General features: G+C 46.4%; 1 protein-coding gene across 1 annotated transcript in view; it reads right to left on the reverse strand.

Moving 5' to 3' along the window:
• Window positions 1–3,763: 3,763 nt before the first annotated feature.
• The window catches only part of LOC120943449 (cytochrome P450 2K1-like), a 49,753-nt gene continuing 36,245 nt past the window's right edge, over window positions 3,764–17,271 (reverse strand). The window contains exons 7-9 of the mRNA XM_040356754.1: window positions 12,117–12,304; window positions 5,647–5,788; window positions 3,764–4,079 (exon numbers count right to left, since the gene is read on the reverse strand). Coding sequence (XP_040212688.1) covers window positions 3,892–4,079; window positions 5,647–5,788; window positions 12,117–12,304 — 518 coding nt within the window. The 3' untranslated portion in view covers window positions 3,764–3,891. The remainder of the gene's footprint in view (window positions 4,080–5,646; window positions 5,789–12,116; window positions 12,305–17,271) is intronic.

The raw sequence follows: 17,271 nt of genomic DNA on the forward strand, positions 1-17,271 counted from the left end.
ATGGTGTCCTCGTCCTCCAGGGGAGAGAACGGTGTCCTCGTCCTCCGGGGGAGAGAACGGTGTCCCCGTCCTCCGGGGGAGAGAATGGTGTCCCCGTCCTCCGGGGGAGAGAACGGTGTCCTCCTCCTCCGGGGAGAGAATGGTGTCCCCGTCCTCCGGGGGAGAGAATGGTGTCCCCGTCCTCCGGGGGAGAGAATGGTGTCCCCGTCCTCCGGGGGAGAGAAGGGTGTCCCCGTCCTCCGGGGGAGAGAATGGTGTCCCCGTCCTCCGGGGGAGAGAAGGGTGTCCCCGTCCTCCGGGGGAGAGAACGGTGTCCCAGTCCTCCGGGGGAGAGAACGGTGTCCCCGTCCTCCGGGGGAGAGAACGGTGTCCCCGTCCTCCGGGAGAGAGAACGGTGTCCCCGTCCTCCGGGGGAGAGAATGGTGTCCCCGTCCTCCAGGGGAGAGAATGGTGTCCCCGTCCTCCGGGGGAGAGAAGGGTGTCCCCGTCCTCCGGGGGAGAGAATGGTGTCCCCGTCCTCCGGGGGAGAGAAGGGTGTCCCCGTCCTCCGGGGGAGAGAAGGGTGTCCCCGTCCTCCGAGGGAGAGAATGGTGTCCCCGTCCTCCGGGGGAGAGAATGGTGTCCCCGTCCTCCGGGGGAGAGAAGGGTGTCCCCGTCCTCCGGGGGAGATAGGGGTGCCCTCTCCTTCTGCCACGGACACCCAGGGGCCCTCTCCTTCTCCCTAAGCCACCAGTGACCCCAAAGCAGGACACACATGCGCTCTGCCCTCCCGTGACCTGATACCCACCGTCCTGGGATGCCATGATGATGGTGTGCAAGTCTCCAGTGTGAGGGCTACAGGTAAACTCGCACTCAGCTTCTTTGGCCCGATTGGAGGAAAAGCAGCGGAGGCGATCCAGACCCCAGCACTTGACAGAGATCAAAGACCAGTGGTGGCCCCTGCATGGTTGCATGGTGGGCCCGTCACCTCTGCCGTGAAGCACGTGATAAGAGCCAGAAGCTATTTTCACACTAAAGTTCCTCCTTGCCAATCAGCAGGCAGGTCAGTAAAACCTGTCTCCCGATTGGCCAAAGCTTTAGGCGATCCTATTGGATGCCTAACGCATTGGCGGAAAAGGAGACATGACGGAGGAAGCCTGAGGAGCCAAGCGGACACAGGAGCCACAGCCGCCGCTACAGAAGAAGAAGAAGGAAGTGCTGCGTATGACGGGTACAAGTGACTGCATATAGTGGGCACAATGGCTGCGTTTGACGGGTACAAGTGACTGCATATAGTGGGCACAATGGCTGCGTATGACGGGCACAAGTGGCTGCATATAGTGGGCACACTGGCTGCGTATGACGGGCACAAGTGACCTACCCCAGTCTAGGATATTCACGGACCAAAGAAAAAGCAGCTGCGCATGCGCCGTGGACCCGCGATCAGCTGTGCTCCTGGCATACGAGCACCGGAAGTGACGCGGTACGATTTTTTCACAGGTCCGAGGATTTTTTACTACAGGTCTGATCCCTACAGCTGGGAGGATGGTGGTGGGGGGGGGTGATTCGTACAGTTGGGAGGATGGCGGTGGGGGGGGGGATGATCCCTACAGCTGGAAGGATGGTGGTGGGGGGGGGAATAATCCCTACAGCTGGGAGGATGGCGGTGGGGGGGGGTGATCCCTGCAGCTGGGAGGATGGAGGTGGGGGGGGTGATTCGTACAGCTGGGCGGATGGCGGTGGGGGGTGGGTGATCCCTACAGCTGGGAGGATGGCGGTGGGGGGGGGGGGTGATCCCTACAGCTGGGAGGATGGCGGTGAGGGGGGGGGGGTGATCCCTGCAGCTGGGAGGATGGCGGTGGGGGGGGGGGTGATTCGTACAGCTGGGAGGATGGCGGTGGGGGGGGGGGTGATTCGTACAGCTGGGAGGATGGTGGGGGGGGGGGGTGATTCGTACAGCTGGGGGGGTGGGGGGGGGGGGGGGGTGATTCGTACAGCTGGGAGGATGGCGGTGGGGGGGGGGTGATTCGTACAGCTGGGAGGATGGTGGTGGGGGGGGGTGATTCGTACAGCTGGGAGGATGGCGGTGGGGGGGGGGGTGATTCGTACAGCTGGGAGGATGGTGGTGGGGGGGGGGGGTGATTCGTACAGCTGGGAGGATGGTGGTGGGGGGGGGGTGATTCGTACAGCTGGGAGGATGGTGGTGGGGGGGGGGGGTGATTCGTACAGCTGGGAGGATGGTGGTGGGGGGGGGGGGTGATTCGTACAGCTGGGAGGATGGTGGGGGGGGGGTGATCCCTACAGCTGGGAGGATGGCGGTGGGGGGGGGGGGGGTTCGTACAGCTGGGAGGATGGCGGTGGGGGGGGGGGGGGTGAGGATGGGCCCGTGTACATGGAGCCTAAAAAAATACAGAAGAGGGGAACTTTACTTTCTGGGTAACATTTCACTTCAAAGATAAATCAAACCTAAAGTTCCACCTTAAACTTTCCCATAGAAATGAGGAATAAAATGGAAATGTGTTTGTTGGTATTCAGAAGCTCTCCTCCTACATACACATTTTCTTCACAGTCTTTATTGCATACACCAAAACAATGTGACATTTTACTATACATGGGGGATGTAAGCCTCCGCCTGCCCACCCGAGTCTATGCTTTTTACGGACCTCAATAAGCCTCTGCTTTGGGGGCGGGGCTGGAGGCGGGGCTGTGTCACCGTTTGCTCCCTATCACAGAATGCAGCCTAATGTATCTGCATGTCTCTTTCTCCTCCGTCTCCCCCCCCCGCTCTTTGTAGGTTTGTCATTGGATCTGTATCTGCTCTGTCCCGCCCCCCCGCTCTGTGTATGCCTCCTCGTTATGGTTCCTCGTCACTTCCGTGACAAATTGTGATGGGTTCACTGAGGGGTAGTGTCGTGAATCCCCTGGAACGCATCACATTTGGCATTGGAACGCATTGCGCATGCGTAGTTCGCTGCCACGTGACTTAGGCTGCATTCTGTGATAGGGAGCAAACGGTGACACTACACCGCCCCCGCCTGCGCAGTACAGGGAGGACATTATCCGCCTTTTTTCGGCAGGACACTCACTGAGAAGCGGGGGGGGGGGGGGGTTGTTGCTGCCAAAAATGACATTGAGCATTTGGGGGTGCTGCTGCCAAGAACTATCTCACCTCCTCTTCCCTCTGTTTTTTCTCCTCTCACCATCCGCATGACAGAGGGGAACTCCCGATATGAAAGTAAAAGTGTCCTCTCCTCTCAGCCGCAGTGCCGCCCCTGCACCTACTGCCGCCCCGAGGCCTGGCCTTGTTGGCCTTGTCTGGAATCCGGCCCTGCTGGTGACTGGGAAAAAACCATGGGAATCAATCTCACCTTCACTGAGATCCCTTTATTTGTTGCCAGTAAAAGACAGAATTACTTTCAAGGCACTCTGTCTAACACATAAGTGTGTTCAAGGACATGCCCCACAATATCTATGCGAAAAACTAAAAACTCACAACCCCAATCGCGTTCTGCGATCCACCAACCAAAATCTACTCCAGATACCCAAAGCCAGATACAAGTCCAAAGGAGAACGTAGATTTGCAGTCCAAGGACCTAGACTATGGAACGCTCTATCTACCAGCAACCGGTTGGAGGTAAACCACCTGGCCTTCAGAAGAAAAATCAAAACCCATCTCTTCTGAGGCTTACTGAAGGAATGGCTACCAAGTGCCCAGAGGTGATTCAGTTTGCATGTGTTGCGCTATATAAGTTTCTCACTCACTCAACAAATTTCAACAATTTTGTTCGCGCCAAGATGATCTACATGTTTATTTAAAAACAAACACTGAAATGACTACGTTTCCTTTGGGGAAAACATTCATCCATTCTTCTGAAGGATTGAACACCTCTTGTTGTTACTTGTGGATCTTGACTAGTAGTTGGGTTTTGCACATACTAAGTGTGGTAAAGGGCGTAAAATGAATCCAGCGTCAGACTTGAGACTTATATCCTCTCTGGAGACTCCTGGAGGTGGGTAGAACGTGAAGGTTTGCAGAAGACCAGTAAAAAACAGGAAAAGTTCCATTTTGGCTAAACTTTCTCCAACACAAGCTCTTCTTCCTGGGGGAGCAAAGAAAAACTCAGTGTGATAAAATATATACTTAGCCACTGGAAATTAAAATTCTAGAGAATTAGAACTAAATTATTGATGGAATGGTGATCCTATGGTACATGTACTTCAACAACCAAACTGTGATGTGGACAGCTACTAGATACCTAGTATTTGTGCAAAAACACACAGAAAGCTACAGAATGGGTCATCACAATTTAACCCCAAACTGTTTATCCACATCTTCCTGAAGATGGCTGTCGTTAGTGCCACAAAACATTTTGATGGTGTATACATACATTCCATGATCAATGAAGTCCAGTACTTGATGTACAAGATTCTCTTAAGCATGCTCTTCCATACAGGCGCCTCTGCAATCAATGACCATTTTTTGGGGCTTGTTTCCTCAAATAGCGACATACAGTATACCTGTGTAGGGACAGAAATATTCTCTGCAGCCCTGACTATCCAGTTGTTTGACCCCTTCCAAACTGGGCGTCCTGCAACCCTACCAATGTGAGTATTAGTCCTATATTATTTTTTGATTTATACAAATTAGTTTGACTTAAATTCAAATACTACATTCAGAATGGTCTGAATATTAGGATAAACTGGTTGATTGGAATACAACCAGTGCTCAGAGATAACATGTAAAATGCCCACTTTCCATGGAAGATGATGGTATCACTATAATGCTACCAGAGGATGGTGGTTGGATAAAAGGCGTGTATAGTCCAGTTAAAGGGGTTGTAAAGGTTCATGTTTTTTCACCTTAATGCATTCTATGTATTAAGGTGAAAAAACATCCAAAGATTAGCGGCCCCCAGTCCCCCCGTTTATTTACCTGAGCCCTCGAAAGTCCCGCGACAGGCTTCTCGACTGGGCTTTTCGGCTCTTCTCGGCTCATTCATTGGATGATGGATAGCAGCGCAGCCATTGGCTCCCTCTGCTGTCAATCAAATCAATGACGCGGCGTGCCTATAGCCGCCAACTGTATCATGGGTGTGTGCCCGCAAGCTAACCCCCTTGGGAGAGCGCTTCCCAGAACGGGGGTTAGCTGATGCAGGGAGGAGCTGAGACAGCCGCCGAGGGACCCCAGAAGACGAGGATCGGGGCCACTCTGTGCAAAACGAACTGCAAAGTGGAGGTAAGTATGACATGTTTGTTATTTTTAAAAAAAAAAGGAACTTTTAAGCTCATGCATGTTTGGATTATGTGCTGTCAAAATAAATGGCCAAAGTATGTGCGGTTGGCACTGCCTGATCTGAACCTAGCCCAGTACACTAATTACATCCGCTAAGCTCTGTATGCTGCCAAGAACGGCAGGCATGAACTCTGAAATGAAATTGAGGGGTAAAATCCATGTTTCGAATAAATATTTCCTCTGTCCTCCATTTCAAGTTATGTACCCACCCCACACCTGTGTTCACTGTCCATATAAAGAGCATGAATAAAGGTGAACAATGCACTGCCTTCATAGAGATCAGAAATAGTTAGGGGTTGAGGTCTTTCGGTGTAATAACATAGGAATAGTTTATTATTGCTTTAAAATTAGATGTAATAATAATAGTGACCTACCTGCAGAAAAGGGCATAAATGCATCTCGTTTTACAAATTTTCCATTAGCATCCAAAAAGTGATTCGGATTAAACTCACAAGGAGTTTCCCACTGAGTCTTGTCATACAAAACAGATGTGAGTAAAGGAATGACATCTGTACCCTACAAGGAGAAGCACATTGTACAATACTTAAAGCTGAACTCTAGGCAAACGTAAAATATACAAGTGATGGCAGTTCTATATTTACTAATAGATACTGTATTTATTGGCGTATAACACTCACTTTTTTACCCTGAAAATAGAGGGTAAACTGTGCCTGCGTGTTATACACAGGGGGCTGTGGGAAGTTTTTTTCCTGAAACTTCCCTCTTAAAGTTAGGGTGCGTGTTATACGCGTGTTATACGCCGATAAATACGGTACTTAAATGTATGCAACACTGTACCCAAACAACATTTTTCTTATTTTGCGAGACAGATAGAGCTTTCTTTTGGTGGTATTTAATCACCACTGAGTTTTTTTGCTAAACAAATGAAAAAAGGCAGAAAAGGTCCTCGGACTCAGCGTCTGTCTTTAATTATGTGGTCGAAGTGGACACGTTTAAAGGCTTTATCTTATGTTGCTATGCCATGCTCCTGAATCTCTTTCTACCGGGGGCCCCTTTGAGGGCGAAGGTCCGGTGGGAACAAGATGTGGGGGTGTTTGAGGAGAGGCAGTGGAAGGAGGCCTTGCAGGCGGTATATCAACATAGAGGGTCCAGCTCCAAGTTTGAAAAATGATGGGCCCCTTGGCTCAATGTTCCAGGTCTGGCCCCAATAGATTTGGTATATGACCATATATTTTAGGGATGAGGGGAGGGGGGAATTTTTAGACTCGGATAAATTACTGGCTGGTTAGCACAGGACATACCGTACCGAGATGTATGGGGGGGCGGCTATGTGGGCAATTGTGATTTGACTGCTGGGGAGGTTGACTGTGTAGGGACAAATGTATCTAATGTTTTTCCTTGGTTCTTGTCTCATGTAAATGCTTTTGGTGGGGTACCTATTTTCTGATGTATGGATGTGCTGCGTCACATCGACTATGGGTAATGTTTTTGCTCTGGAGCTCTTTACTTGTACTGTCATTTTGGTTCAATAAAAACCTTTGTTTGAGAAAAAAAAAAGGCAGACAATTTTGAAAAAAAAACAGTTTCTTAGTTTCTGTTATAAAATTTTGTAAATATGTAATATTTCTTCTTCACTGATGAGGCTGCACTGATGGGCACTGATAGGCGGCACTGATGAGGTGGCACTAATATGCGGCACTGATGGACACTGATAGGCAGCACTGTTAAGTGGCACCGATGAAGAGGCACTAATATTCAGTACTGATGGGCACTGATAAACGGCACTGATGAGCAGCCCTGATGGACACTTATAGATGGCACTTATAGGCAGCATTGGTGGGCACTTACAGGCATTACTGGTGGGTACTGAAAGGCATCACTGATGGGCACAGATTGGCATTACTTGATGGCATCTCTGGTGGGCACTGACAGACATTACTTATGAGAAAGATCTCCCCTGTGAGGAAAGTCGCTTATTGGCTCTCCTCTCCTCACGCGCTGTGAGTGTGAGGAGAGGAAAGACAAAAAACATAATTTCCTATTTACACTGTGACCAGCTGTGATTGGACAGCTAAAGTAGTGAGTACACAGACAACTATGCAACTAATATTTTTAAAAAAAGTCAGCACTAGCAGTGGCTGGGGAGTGCTTTACGATTCATGCACCATCACTCTCTTTCATTTTACAAGTGACCCACAAAGGCCCAGGTCACATGAAGGATTTAAATTGACCATACACAGAAATATTTGGAATTATCCAGTCTAAGCCTAGCACACATGATCAGAAAATCTGACGAAAAATATCTGATTGGTAGTATACAGCTTTCAAGACCCACTTACGACAGTTCTTCTTTCAGAAGGGAAAAACGCGAACATTCAGCGCGAGTGACCACCTCATTATGAATAAAATTCTTGATCCCCTTCAGTCTGGATTTTGCCCTCAACACTCCACAGAAACTGCTCTTTTAAAACTCACAAATGACCTACTAACAGCAAAAACCAATGGACACTAATCTGTACACTTCTTCTGGACCTTTTAGCTGCCTTTGATACGGTTCACAACCCCCTCCGCCTCAAAAAACTATTTGCGCTAGCTCTCATCCTATCTATCCCACCGCACCTTCAGTGTCACTTGCAATTCTACTTCCTCCAGTTCTCTTCCTTTATCCATCGGGGTCCCCCAAGGTTCTGTTTTGGGACCTCTCCTATTTTAAATCTATACCTCCTCCCTGGGTCAGCTGATAGCCTCCCATGGCTTTCAATATCATTTCTACTCTGACAACACCCAAATCTATCTCTCCACCCCTCAGCTCACTCCATCAGTCTCCTCACACATCACTAACTTACTAACAGACATATCAGCCTGGATGTCACACCACTTCCTCAATCTCAACATGTCTAAAACCAAGCTCATAATATTTCCTCCACCACGTGCTTCTTCCCCTGACTTCTCTATTAAAGCAGAGTTCCGCCAAAAAAAAATATATTAAAAGTCAGCAGCTACAAATACTGCAGCTGCTGACTTTTAATATATGGACACTTACTTGTCCTGGGCACTCACAATGTCGGCACTCAAAGCCGATCTCTCCCTCGGCTCTCGGTTGCTGCCGCCACCATCTTCGGTAAGGGAATCGGGAAGTAAAGCCTCACGGCTTCACTTCCCGGTTCCCTACTGCGAATGCGCGACTCGCGCTGAGCGTTCCCACTGGTCCCTGCTGTCTTCTGGGACCTGTGTGTCTCCCAAAAGACAGCGGGGGGGGGGGGAGTAGGTGCCGGATGTGGCGTAGGTCACCGTGATCACTGCAGTGATCTATGCCCGGAAGTGGGAGCACATACCTGTATTACACAGGTATCTGTTCCCTCCTCCCTCCTAAAAGGTGCCAAATGTGATACCGGAGGGTGGGAGGATTCCAAAAAGTGGAAGTTGCATTTTTGGGTGGAACTCCACTTTAAGAGCAATGGCACAGCCATCCACCCTTCTCCGTATGCCAGGGTGCTCGTGTTATCCTGGACTCCGAACTCTCCTTTCGGGCCCACATGGTTATCTCTCGCATCGATTACTGCAACTCCCTCCTCATTGGCTTACTTTTAAATAGGCTATCCCCCTTCAGTCCATAATGAATGCTGCTGCCAGACTCATCCACCTTACAAACCGCACAGTGTCTGTTACCCCTCTCTGACAATATATCCATTGGCTGGCACTAACCCAACGAATTCAACTCAAAATACTAACAATAACCATTCCCAAACTTGGCCCCCAGCTACATCACTAACCTAGTCTCAAAATACCAATTAAATTGTCCTCTTCGTTCCTCCGAAGACCTTCTGCACTTTAGCTCCCTCGTCACCTCCTCCCATACTCACCTCTAGGACTTCTCCTGAGCCTCTCCCATCCTTTAAAATGTGATGTGATTTAACTACTACCAACCATGTGTAGCACTACCCCCGAAGGAGCTGCTGGTTTGATTTGGGTGGCACGTTACTTCTGTATCCCCGCCATCTAGGGTACTGGATGAGAGCTGTAATAAAGTCAATGTCCACACGACAGGTGTCTTTTCTGTGCTTTTATTACCCATCCGGGTAAAACCGATGAAAGTAGAAATAGGTGAAGGGATAGAAGTAATGGAAATGGCAGATTCAGGGTTAACTGGTACTGGAAACAGTCCTGCTCCCAAAGACAAACTTCTTTGCCACTCTAGCCAGAGTGGGTATAGTGGACCTGGATAGGCCTCTCTCACCAGCCTAGCAGCCAGAGTGTCACTCGGAAACTTTAGGTTAAAGTCTCTGCCACAGACCCTCCTAAAGGTGGAGATAACCTCGGTCCAAAATCCTTCTCATCTGGATTTAGCACCTGGATCTCCCTTTAACAGCTTTAGTTATGTCAGGAAACTGATAGGCGACCATCGTCCAGCCTCTCAGATATCCTTTGATGAGCAGATAGGCCTCTCCTGTAACACCAGCCTCGTGCTCGGTGTTCCCCAAACAGGTTCTCCATCGATCGCTTCCTCCACTTTGGACAGACAGCACAGGACCACTTGCCAGTTGTAGACTCAGTCTGCCTACCAAGTCTACGAGGTAGATTAGTGCATATATCATTTACCGCTTTGTCGTTTTTTCTACAGCATACAGAACTGGATGTCTATATACATACATATATAATTGAGGGATGTTATACATCCCCTCAGTGATGTACCTTTCGAAATCTTGTCATTTTTTACCTTTTTTTTACTTTTTTCCTTCATCACACATTATTACCACTATCATTTTGCATTTATATAATAATTCACTTTCTAGATCTCACATATACGTTTATATGTATATTCACATTTTATATTTACTCACCAATATTTCAATATTTCATTATGTTATAACGTATAATGCAATTTGTTTACACCATTTCGCCCTTGTTTCATGATAAAATGACACCATATGCTTCATGATAAGGATTCATATGTTTTATGTAGCATAACACATATCTTATTTATTCATTTATTTAAACCCTTTTTTACTTCCTATGTATCGCATATTAACGAGGCACATACATTAAATCATGCTTTTGTGTAGCATAATATATACATATATATATTTTTTTTTTCACCACGATATATCACCATTTTTTAGACTCATATATATATTTAGAATTTCCTTTTTGGGCTATACTTATATATTATATTATTTATGTTTACACATATTATGTCACCAATGTCATTTTATTTCATTTTATTTTATGCTCAAAATTTTGTCTTTTTTGGCAACATTTATTGTTGCTTTTGACACTGCATACATTTTGTAATTTTACATGCAAGGTTGTCATGTGTGTTTCCACCTAATCCCCCCCCCACATGTGATTCGAATCCCGGTAATTGCTGGAGCCAATCAGATGCTGGGCGGGCCAAATTGAGTACAGATTTTTGTGTGTATATATATTTGTTACTTTTCATTTTATTTGTAGCTATGACGAAGCATTGATATTCAATGCGAAACGCGTCAGATGTTTTCCCACTGTATGCTGGTATCTGTAGTGCATTTTTCCTTCACTCAATAAAGGGCACGTCTTTTTAAGAATTTGGAGTGCGGCTGTCCATATTTTCCTTCCTTTGCACAGGGCTCCGGACCAACGTGCTCCCGGAGCCAGGAAGACTGCAACACACACACCCGGGCCAGGAGGGCGACACGGGGGGGGGGGTTGTGGAACACTGCTCAGGTGGAAGGCGGCAGGGTGGTGACGACCCCGAACCAATGTCGTCTGCCCCTAAATACCCCTCCCCAGCATGCAAAGCGAAGCGATCAGCCCTCCTGATTGGCTGCTGGGAAGAAATATCCACACGACCCTGATTCTACTGCTGCCACCTACTGCCCGGGGGTACCTGAAGTCCCCAGACAGGAGGATAGGCACACAGTACAGCCAGAGCTTTCCACCATCATCCGAGCGATGGAAAGTCATTCAGAACAGCTTACTGAACACCTTATTGAGGAGAAACAGGAATTGAGAAATTCAGACAAAGAAAACAAAGAAAAAAAACATTTAGAAGGGAAATTTAAGGAAAAGGTAAGTGAACCAACAATGCACGAGCTTAAAGGAACCTATTTAGAAAATAAAAAACGAATCTTTACAACCCCTTTAAATTTAGCCAAATAAACCTGGTCAGAGTCAATTAACTCTCTGACTCCACCTTAAATTTACAAGAGCACCTGCTATAAAAGTAGCCAGGAGCTACACATGTAAAACTTAGATGGAATTTTTGAGTGGAAATAACCTTTAAAACGAACACTAAAGGTTCGTTTGTAATTAGATCAATTGATTGCATTAAGCAAGAGCATTTAAATATCACTTACCTCGTTTTTCCTTTTGACCTCCAAAATACAGTAATCCAGGTTTGAAAATGCCATTTCCTGTCACTCCTCTTCTTGCTTTCCACCAGCATCTGTGCTGTTTTGCATGGTGGAAAGCAGAATGTGCTCACCCCCTCCCTATGACTACAGACCTGCGTGAAGATGCTCTCTTATCCCTCACAGGCATGGAGGCTAAGCCTAATGGGAACTGTAGTTCCCATTAGGCCGTGATGTAGCAAGAATGAATGCGCACCACAAACCAGGAAGTCAGTGAGAATAACGATTCAGGAGTGACGGAGGTGAATAAAACAGCTCGATTTCAACAGGTATCAAACTAGTTATAATGCAAAACATTACTTTGTACTTTATCAGCTACTGTCAGACTTTAATTTAAGAGGAAAATATTTTTGTCTTTACAACCCCTTTAACTGTACAGTGACAAAATAGGAGACCTACATTCTTAGAATTAGTTTTTTCGTTGAAATCTGTTCATTTGCTGTGTGATTGTGTGTGATTCTACTGACAAATGAGGAGGAGTTTGTTGATCTCACCTTTGGGATGCAGTAACCTCGGAAATACACATCATTTGGAGTTGTGTGTGGCACATTCAAAGGAATGATATTAGCGAATCTCTGAATTTCATGTACTACGGCTTCAGTATAAGGCATATTCCTGCGATCATCCACTGTAGGCATCTGACCTTGTTTAATATGTGTCCGTATTTCTTCTTGTATCTTTTCTAGAAAATAACAGTAAATTACATCAGCCTCTCCACAATATGTGAACATATTTATTGTCACGATCAGAGGGTAAGTTCATCTGGGACTGTAAACTCAACATCTAGCAGGCCAATGGAACAACTAAACAGGAGTACCACGTGTCCCGGATTGCCCGGGACAGTCCTGCATTTTGCAGGTCTGTCCCGGGCACATTCATTCCAGGACAATACAGTGTCCTGGAATGAAACTGACGCAGCCACCCCCCCCAGGCCAATCTGATTCCCCCAAAAAAGGCTGCCACATCACTGCTTTACTCACAGACAGTACTTGTCCTGGCCGGGAATGTCTGGAGGAGCACAATCCCGCCCCCTGCTTGTGATTGGAGAAATCATAAATCCTTCCTCTTGTGTCCAATCATTGTGCTGTGATTTGTTACAGCACAAGCTGATTTTTGGGAAGGGAGGGTGTCCCTGAATGGTAGTTTGGAAATGTGGTCACCCTATTACCCGGGTACCAGTCCTCACATATGTGGGAGCAGTGTGACCGCACGCAAACAGAGGTGTGGCAGAGTCACAGGATCTAAGATGCCACCCGGTCTTCACCAGGGCCAATAGAAGTGTGGATGTTGGGCTGCGAGGCAGCCCCCAGGCTCTCTAACACACCCATGTGGGCACAGTACAACCAAATAGCATGCTGGAATTACACGGGGTACTCACAGGACTCAGGAGACTAGGAACCAAAGAAACCTACTGCAGCTGGCTAGTAAGGGATGCCAGGGGAGAAGGCACAGGGAGCAAGCCTAAAGCGCAGGAGAGAGGGGGATGCCGAGCAATGGTGCAGAGAGAGAGAGATAGATAATCAAGCTGGAAAGGGCTGCAGGCAAAGAACAACAATAAACATGAAGGGATCCATAGACAGAAACCAAAGGAAATATAACTGCACAGCCAGAGGGAAAACACTGAGAACAAAGACAGGATCAAACAACACACAGAATATGGAAATACTCCACAGAAACAGAGGAGTCTAGTTGCTATGTGTAGCAGTACCCCCATAGTAGCTGCTGAGTATTGTGGTTAGTCTGTCACCCTGCCCCAGCCAGGTACACCCTTCATTCATCCAGAGACATGAAAGTAGTCCTTGCGCTTTGTTTTTTTATCTTTTATTGAGGGAGATTGAACGTGGATAGGGATAATACAACAATTCTGGGAAACAGTACAGAGAATTACACAAGTATTTACGGAATATCATATTCCAGTTGACCCATCGTTTTTTCTACTACATCATGCTGAAATATATCCGGTGAGATATAAGGGATCAATGATGTGTCATTTGATAAATGCGGCGAAAAGTTGCATTGCAACAAAATGGAAAGACCCCGAGGCACCTCCAATATCTATGTGGCTGAAAAAAGTAAGGAAAATAGGGATAATGGAGAAACTCCTCCCAAAAACAATAGATAAGAAAGAGCAAATTAAAATGATATGGGCACCTTGGGAATTATTTTTACAGTCGGAGGAAGGTAAAAAGCTAATAGGAGAATAAGATAAAGGGTAGTAGATGGAAGAAAGAAGGAAAATAGGAGAGAGAACATTTTGCGCACGGTTGGAGGACAGCGGAGGAGGGGAGGGGTGTATTGTATTGTCTTATTAAGAATTTTTTTTTTTTTTTTTTTTTCTTCTCTTCTCCTAATTCCTCTCTCCGGCCTGAGGATAGACGGCTGGAGGAGGGGAATGGGGGAAGAAGGGGGTCTAGAGGTAGGGATAAGGGGGGAGGGAAAGGGGGGATAAAATGAGGAAGGAAGTGCTGCGGGAATAAGGAGGGAATTAGTACTTTAGATAAAGAATAAATGGATATTTAGTGGGAGATGGAATACTCGGGTAGTCTGAAATTTAGTTTAGAAGTAGAAAGTATTTGGTCTATTATAGAGGAATGGATTGAAACTAGTAGTGATACAGATATTATGAATAGTAAATAGAGTTGAAGAGAGAGAATAAATATAATTTCCATACATATGTTGATGTATAGGACTATGCTTAGTCCTCTTCTTATGTTTCCTGTATCACTTTCTTGCTTTTTGTTTTCTTGGAAAAGAAACGAAATAAAAAGGAAAATTTGAAAAAAAAAAAGAACGTGGATAGGGATGGGGACCTATGAGATGCCTGTAGAATCAAAACATCAACAATTGGGAGTTTAAATACATCCTGTATATACATTGCCCATTACTCCTCATGCACATCACTTATTTTCTTCATAGTATCACATCTAACTCCTGCACAACGCTTCCTCTCTTTCCTTTTCCAGACTAGCTAGCACTGTAGGCCTGACACTGGCTCAGCCAGGCCCAAAGCAAATGCCCTTTACAGGCAGGGGCCACGGGCCCCTATGGTGTAGCAAATAGAAAAGTCCCAGTGCTAGCTGTGCGTGTGGCTACTGCTCCCAGTACCACCTCTTCAGGCACTGCCAGCCCTCCTGGCTTCAGCTGCCTCGCTCCACTGCCCATGACACATCATCCTCCAGACTGGCTCTGCACCCATCCCAGACTGCACCACATCAGTCCTCTCAGGCGTGCCTCTCTGTCCTTTCCGACAGTGTGCTCACTCACCAGTCATCCTGGTTGCCTCTGTGGAACTCCTGGAGACATGCCCAGCAGTGTCCTCCCATTGTCCTCTCTTGATCCTCCTGTCCAGGACACCTCTATTGGTTCCAAGAGGGTCCTGTCCACACCGAGCTCAGGCTCAAGGTCACCCCCCAGACTGGGGAGCTCCCTCAAAGGCCCAGACAACCTTACACTCCATCTCAATTCTTCCACCCGATCAACTCCTCCCCAGCTGGGCTGACCCTGGGTATTTATGGAAGCCTGCCCCTGCCAATGCAAGTTGGGGATTGGTCAGGGCTCCCTGGAATACCCCAGGTGGTTCCACTTCCCCTCCAGCCTCTCTTTCCAGAAAACACTGGTAAATTCTAGAAAGCAGTAGGAGGTCCTTGTGATGCCACCTGTGAGTCACCCAGCACTACTCTGAGCCACTCCCAACCCAGATCCCAGAACACACCAAGGCTTGACTACCAACCATGCCTGGAAATGTACCTGTTATAGGGAAAAAAACTATACTATTTCCCTAGCACACTAAAGGGTGCTATATACGTGAAGACGTTGCTTAACCTCCCTGGCGGTATGATTCTTTCAGAAAAAACATGCTGAAAGCGGTACCATTATTTGCAAGGAAATTTGGCGTTTTATATTGTAGGCCTGTAATTTTTAGAAATAACTTACTTAAATCTGACCAAACAAGATTCTAATAGGCATCCTGGGTATGACATTTTTTTAAAAACAAAATTATAAATTATAATATAATAAATAATTATAAATAATTATAACAAATAATAATATAATTATAATAAAAATTATTCAATAATGTAATCAAATCAAAATCACTGAAATTTGCTCAGTTGCAGAATTGTTGCTGTCATTATTATTTTTTTTATGACGATTTTCCCCACAAAAAGCTATCACACAATTCTGCAAGTGATTAGAATTTATTATCGCTGTTTTTTAGCTGATCTAAAACTATTTTTGACATAAAGGGACACTTTTGGTTGCTATGGACAATCTACAGTTTGCAGGGAGAAAGAAACGTTTTTATTATATAAAATGACATGTAGGACACTGGGCAGACCACTAGGGACAAGGGGGTGTGTTTTTTTTACATACAGTACTGTAATCTATAAGATTACAGTATACTGTATGTAAAGTGTTTGTTTACTTTTTTGAATTTGGCGCCGTTCTCCGTCCCGGTGCGTCGTAACGTCGCAGGGAACGGAGATCGGCGTCACACAGAGGCACTGTGTGAATCGAGTGAGGTCCCGCTCGCTCACACAGCGCGGTGGCATCGCTGGATCCAGGGACAAGGTAAGTAAACCATGCCTGTGGATCTAGCGAGGCAAGCCCGAGTCTGACTTGGGGTTACCGCTCGCAGCAGGAAAATCTAACCCTGAGTCAGACTCGGGAATACCGCCAGGCAGGTTAAACACTAACACACAGGTGCAAAGGCTTAATAATACCTGGGTTCAGGGCAGATAGGCAACAACCAGAGCAACATGGACAGGAGACAAAACCTGGTGCCGGATCGATGTTCATGGAAGTGTGACATTTATAATTATGTTGCAGCTTGATGAATTGGTTTACTTTTTTTGTTTATTTAACCTGGTGATTCTGTCAGTAACACTTTTCCTGTCCTTGGGTGAAAACACTCACTCACCCGTCTGTGTCAGGACAACAGAAATAAAATAGGACTAAGGCTTGTTCACAAATATGCGTGTCCAGAAGCAAAATCAAGCACTTTTCCAACATGCACATGTAGCCAGGTGCTTGGCTAAGAATGGAGAGTAAGAAAAACACTGGCTGCTGCTGCTCTTTGTAGCTACTACCCTGTGGTGCTAAACAGCTACAGTTGCAATACAAAGTATGTGAACCCTTTTGGAATGATATGGATTTCTGCACAAATTGGTCATAAATGTGATCTGATCTTCATCTAAGTCACAACAATAGACAATCACAGTCTGCTTAAACTAATAACACACAAATAATTAAATGTTACCATTTTTTTATTGAACACACCAAGTAAACATTCACAGTGCAGGTGGAAAAAGTATGTGAACCCCTAGACTAATGACATCTCCAAGAGCTAATTGGAGTGAGGTGTCAGCCAACTGGAGTCCAATCAATGAGATGAGATTGGAGGTGTTGGTTACAGCTGCCCTGCTCTATAAAAAACACACACCAGTTCTGGGTTTGCTTTTCACAAGAAGCATTGCCTGATGTGAATGATGCCTCACACAAAAGAGCTCTCAGAAGACCTACGATTAGGAATTGTTGACTTGCATAAAGCTGGAAAGGGTTATAAAAATATCTCCAAAAGCCTTGCTGTTCATCAGTCCATGGTAAGGCTGCATTCACATCTATGCGACAGCGGCGTACGCGGCGTATTTT

The sequence above is a fragment of the Rana temporaria genome, chromosome 6 (assembly GCF_905171775.1).
Source record: "Rana temporaria chromosome 6, aRanTem1.1, whole genome shotgun sequence".
In the NCBI taxonomy this organism is placed as follows: Eukaryota; Metazoa; Chordata; class Amphibia; order Anura; family Ranidae; genus Rana; species Rana temporaria.